Source organism: Propithecus coquereli, unplaced genomic scaffold (genome assembly GCF_000956105.1).
Source record: "Propithecus coquereli isolate 6110/MARCELLA unplaced genomic scaffold, Pcoq_1.0 Scaffold95, whole genome shotgun sequence".
Classification (NCBI taxonomy): Eukaryota; Metazoa; Chordata; class Mammalia; order Primates; family Indriidae; genus Propithecus; species Propithecus coquereli.
Window position 1 is genome coordinate 6,202,505 of NW_012155840.1, and position 6,000 is coordinate 6,208,504.

A 6,000-nucleotide genomic window follows, 5' to 3' on the forward strand; every position below is an offset into this window, starting at 1 on the left:
TTAATGGGGCAGATACTGGGAGGAAGGGGAAGTGTGAATGTTTGAAGGTTGTAGAAGTTCAGGATAATGAGACAGCCTGGTGGATCGCCAAGCATTTTGAGAAGCAGGAAATGAAACTGGAAATCAGTGTGTCAAACCAGAGATTATTTATTGACGATGACAATAATGTGAGGTGGCAAATACAGTAGGAATAGAGAAGGAAAGAAGACACAAGAATGGACTCCACATCCAATGGGAAGTGACCCCTTTGCAGAGATAAAAGGGGAAACAGAGGCTGGGCACAGTGGCTCACACCTGTAATCACAGCACTTTGGGAGGCTGAGGCAGGAGGACTGCTTGAACCCAGGTGTTTGAGATTCCAGTGATCTATGATGATGCCACAGCACTCCAGCCTGGGCAAGAGAGTGAGACCTTGTTTCTATTTTAAAAAAAAAGGAAGGAGTCGGGGGGTGAAGAGAGTCAGAGAAGGAACGTCCAGATATCCAGATAAGTCATACCCCTATTACAGGGACAGGAGGGAGACTTCTCATTGTATACACTTTGTACTCCTTAAATGAGTACAGTATTCCTGTCTTCCTACCTAGATGGTGTGCTATGTAAAGATGGAGACTATGTCAATCCCAAAGCCTAGAGCAGTGAAGGAGGATGCAGGAGGGTGATGTAGAGCACCCCAGTAGAAGGTAAGCCTTAGAAAAAAGGGTTTTGCCTCAGTAATGTGGAAAATTAGTCCTAGACTACACACTGCTCTGGTCCCACCTAACAAAGCTTAAAGCAAGACCCATGCTTGTATGTGATCTAGTTCAGTGGTTCCCAGTCCTGGCAAATGGTTAGAATCACCTGAAGACTGCTAGTGCCCCTCAGAGATTATTGATTTAAGCCTCAACAATGAAAATTAGTTTTCAAGCTCCCCACATAATTCTAGAGAGCAGCCAGGATTGAGAACCACTCTCTGACGTCAGAGATATGTAAGGTTTCTAACCCTGTTTATAGAGTGCCCTTTAGTTCTCCCCACTATTGATACCATTTTTCATATATTCATGTAACGTATTGGCATTGGCGAGCCTTTTTTGCAGATTTCAGGACACTAACATGTATTAAGCACAATCCATGTACCAGGAGTCACACACGTCATCTCATTTAGTCCCCACTATTGTCCTGTAAGTTAGGTACCACGCTGATACAGATGCGGAAACTATGACCTGGAGTTCAGTTACCTACCAAAGATCCCACAATTAGTGACGGCCAGGAGGGCTGACCCGGCACACGCTCTTGTCTGTTGCTCCTCTGCTGTCCCTGCCGCAGCCCAGCAGTTGTCCTGGGATGCAGGTAGGAGGAGCAGCTCAGACACTGTGTGAGATACAGGAGACTAGTCAACTGCACAACTCTCACCAAAGCCCACCACCTCTCCCTGGGACCACCTGCGTTTGCCTCAGTTCTCCTGGGCATGATGTTTAAAGGTGGAGGAGAGATCTGGAGGGACCAGGCCGAGACATTGCAAAAGTAATTCACTTTCATTATTCTTGCTCAACTCCACACAATGCAGAAACAAGTTTTACAAATACCTCATACTTCTCTGAGAAATTCAGCTACATTAAAGGAATTCTCTTCCGCATCCCATCTCTTTCCTAAAGTACCACCACTAAAGCAGCAAGACTGGTCCCAGCGTGGCCAGGTGTTCTCTATCCTTGCCTGACACTTCCCGGGCTGCAAAAAAGGGCATACGAGTTGTGCAAAGCTGTGTGCACTTTCAACTTTCCTGCAGCTCTAAAGTGAAGAAACACAGAAAAAGGCCTGAAAACAGCCACATTCACCTGGACTGACTCAGGTCGGGGAAACTGCTAGCTGACAATACTGCCTGCGGCCTAATAAAGGTGACGAGTGCGCGAATCAATCCACGAGATGCTGCCCCGATTAAGAGCAGGGTGACGCCTCTGCCCAGCTTCCAGGGAAAGCGCCTCGCTTGCTCAGGGGACTGAAAACCCAGGCTCCTCCAGCCTCGCCCTGGACGCGGCCACCTTACCCGCAGGAGCACAGCTCGCAGATGCACTTCCTCTTCATAGGGGCCATCCCGAGGCCCTGGCGTCCCCCTCAGAGCGGTCCTCACAGCAGCCGCCTCCTTGACCCCAACTCTTGACTGGGGTGCGCCAAGTCTCGAGGGCCTTAGCAGATGTTCTGAATATTTACCGGGAAGAAAACTTAAGTGGCCCTTTTTGCCAAGTCCTGAGGGCTGTTCCTTTTCTGGAGCTGGCCTTGCGCAAGGGAGCAGCACGGAGCTGGATGGCGCGCCAGCCCCGGCGACCTCCCCTGCACGCCACCGCCCCGGCCTCTGCACCTGGAGCGGCCGGCCAGGCCCCGGGAAGGGAAGCCGCGGCCGTCCTGCCGAGCCTCTGTGATGCCGCCTGGGCCAGCAGGGGCGCGCCTCAGGCTGCAGTGACGTCACAAGGGCCGTTTGTGAGGTCGGGAAGCTCCAGCGCCTGACCCGTCAGGCCCAAGTGGCCTTCCCCATCGGCCCTTGGAGAAAGGTAGCACATGTGACGGAGGACTTTGGAAAGCTCCTGGTTGGCAAGTCAGTAGACGCCGTGGCCACATGTGCAAAAAGGCTGAAAACTCCGCTGCCACCACATTGGGTGGCATTTGCTACCTCTAGGATTTGTATTGCCCCTTCTTCTGGAAATGCAGCCTTTTACTTCAGGAAGGCTGGCCTTGAATACTGGGTCCTTCTCTATCTTCCCGTGGAAAGCTAAGACTTTGGCTGCAGATGCCTGTTGGAATTGCTCTCACCCGTAGAGCTGCGCTCTTGAAAACACAACAGCTTAAGTAAGAGCTTCTGGGCCTTTCCTGCTCAAATGGGTGCTGAATCACTTCCCCAGGTGCTGGTCATGATGCCTTAGAGCAGTGGTTCTCAAGGTTTAGTGGGCATTGGGACCACCTGGCTTGATTGAAAACCAATTTGCCAAGCTCCACCCCAGAGTTTCTGATTCAAAATGTCTGGGACAGTTGGAGAATTTGCATTTCTCGCAAGTTCTCCAGCGATGTTGATGTTGCTGGGCCAGGGACCACACTCTAGGAACCACAGTTTTTGAGCATCCTTTGCTCTCTCTGACCAGCCTTCCCCTGGAATAGTGTGACTTCAGCTTACCTGGTCCTGAAAGCCACTGCAGATTCCTGCCCAGAAGTCTCCTCCATCAAAAGTCTCTAGTCTGGGAATCTAGTTTTAATAAGAAGCCAGGTGATTCTGATCATGAAGCAAGTTTAGGAGACTCTGCTTTGGTAGGTTTGGATTAAACATTATGACTTCCTGCTTAGGGGAAACGGGAGCTTAAAGTATTGCCAACCTTTATACTCGGTTTTCTTTCCCATACTTCCTAACTCCATTGATTTTGGTGAATGAGTAAGACAGTCTTGGACTTCAGGACACTTAATATTCAGAGTTGTTTGGGTTTTTTTTTCCCCATGTTATGCTCTAGAACAGAAGACAGCAAACCATTGCCTGCAGGCCAAATTCAGCTGGCATGTGTTTTTGTATGACCGGTGAGCTAAGAATGGTTTTTACATTTTTAAATGGTTGGAAAAATTGAAAGAATAATATTACATGACATATGAAACTTATATAAAATTCAGATTTCAGTGTCTATAAATAAAGTTTTGAACTTTGTCAAAAAATTTGTGGAAATATTTCTGATCTTGCCTCTTAGCCCACAAAAGCTTAAATATTTAGCCTCTGACTTTTTAGAGAGAAAGTTTTCCAACCCACCTCTAGAAAGTCAACAAGGTAGATTTGAACAGGAGCAAAGCTTATTGATCATTCTTAAGAACATTAGAGCATGAAGCTGCTCCTTGCCTCCTGGTAGGATGTCAGAGCTCTAAAGGGGAGAATGGAAGCCCGAGGGGACAAGACAGAGAGGTGGGAGCTATTGGAAGCCAAAGCAAAGCCTGCACACCATCCATCACTATTAACAGGGAACATCAGGTGGCCCTTAGAGAGAAACTACCTCTGTAAGAGGTGTACAGAGGACACCAGCTTTCTCTTGACAGCTGCCTAAACATTATCTATACAGTCTTCCAACAGAAGGATGTCTGTTCCTTATGCCTGCCATTCAAACTGTCCTGTGGGTAGCTGCATTATCCACGATCCTGACACTCCCTACTTCCCCCATCTCTGCTCTCAACAAAGGGTAGAGATCTTGAAAGATGAAGATGGTTTGTATATCCTCAACAATGCTATCTAAAGAGCTAGTGCTAGACATTAGGGACAACCTACCCTCCTTGTTACACTTACTGACCATCTTTTGTTATATCCAGCCAACTCTACCCAAACCCATCTAAATACCTCCCTAACCCTGTTAATAAAAATTTCCTCCCATATGAACTATTTACTGTCACTTGCCATGCACCAAACCCTTCTGGGTACTTCCCTATAAGTTTTCTTCATCTACCTCTTAAAACTGACATAAATCAATCATGCTTATATTACAAATGAGAAAACTGAAGCTGGGAGGTAAACTCACTCAAGGTCACACAGCTAGTGAGTACTAGATCTGGGATTCAGACTCACCTGGGTCTTTATTTGCAAACTTTTCCACCCAAGAAAAGGACAAAGAAAAAGAATGGGTAAGCTGGATATCTTTGAGACCACTGCAAACAGTGCTTTAACTTAAAGTTTTACTTTTACTTCTTAACAGGCCATCTTTATTTAATATTTTCCCCAAAAATTTTTTAGTAAAATTGACATTCTGTGGTTTTGCACAATTTTTATTCTGTGGCCTTATAACTCACCCAACACCAAATTCATTACTGTATACCCATCTGAAAAACTACTCTTTGTAGAATATTGTTAAAAATCATCTGGCTGGGCGTGGTGGCTCATGCCTGTAATCCTAGCACTCTGGGAAGCTGAGGTGGGAGGATAGCTTGAGTTCAGGAGTTCAAAACCAGCCTGAGCAAGAGCGAGACCCTGTGTCTACTAAAAAAATAGAAATTAGCTGGACAACTAAAAATATATGGAAAAAATTAGCCAGGCATGGTGGCACATGCCTATAGTCCCAGCTACTCGGGAAGCTGAGGTAGGAGGATTGCTTGAGCCCAGGAGTTTGAGGCTGCTGTGAGCTAGGCTGACACCACAGCATGCTAGCCTGGGCAACAGAGTGAGACTCTGTCTCAAAAAAAAAAAAAAAAGGAAATAAAAGAAAAATCAATAGTTATTCCTCTGAGTGCAAAGCATTTTAGCAAAACATGTCTTTTTAGCAACCTTAGATATTTAGGATTCCTAAACTTTATTGGCATCAATAGAAGGCTAGCTCATCATAACACACAAATTAGACTTCTACCATTCAATGACTCATTCCATATATTTTTGTTTGTTTTTATTTGTTTGTGTTTAGAGACAAGGCCTCCTTCTGTCACCCAGGCTGTAAGGCAGTGGCCTACTCATAGCTCACTGCAACTTCAAACTCCTGGGCTCAAGCAATCCTCCCTCCTCATCCTCCCAAGTAGCTGGGCCTGTAGGCCCAAGCCGCCATGCCCGGCTAAGTTTTTTATCTTTTGTAAAGATGGGGTCTTGCTATGTTACCCAAGCTGGCTTGAACTCCTGGCCTCAAGTGATCCTCCTGCCTTGGTTGGCCTCCCAAAGTGCTGGGATAATTCCATACATTGATGAGCCAGGCACTGTGCTGAATGATGGAGACAAGGGTCAGTGCCTTCATGGAACTTAATCTAGAAAGAGAAACAGACAACCAAAATCTTGTACAAATATATCATTATGAACAATGATGAGTGTCAAGAAGCAAAAATGGGGGAACCTGCTGAATTCTATCAAATATTTAAGGAAAAAAATAATACCTTTGGAAATACTCCTTTAGAAAGGAGAAGACGAAGAAACACTTACAAATTAGACTTTGGCTGCAGATGCCTGTTGGAATTGCTCTCACCCGTAGAGCTGCGCTCTTGAAAACACAACAGCTTAAGAGCTTCTGGGCCTTTCCTGCTCAAATGGGTGCTGAA

At 46.2% G+C, this 6,000-nt stretch overlaps 1 protein-coding gene across 1 annotated transcript in view; it reads right to left on the minus strand.

The window, feature by feature from the left end:
- The window catches only part of SAXO1 (stabilizer of axonemal microtubules 1), a 100,487-nt gene extending 98,156 nt beyond the window's left edge, over window positions 1-2,331 (minus strand). Inside the window, exon 1 of the mRNA XM_012665040.1 lies at window positions 2,021-2,331. Coding sequence (XP_012520494.1) covers window positions 2,021-2,067 — 47 coding nt within the window. The 5' untranslated portion in view covers window positions 2,068-2,331. The remainder of the gene's footprint in view (window positions 1-2,020) is intronic.
- Window positions 2,332-6,000: the final 3,669 nt, after the last annotated feature.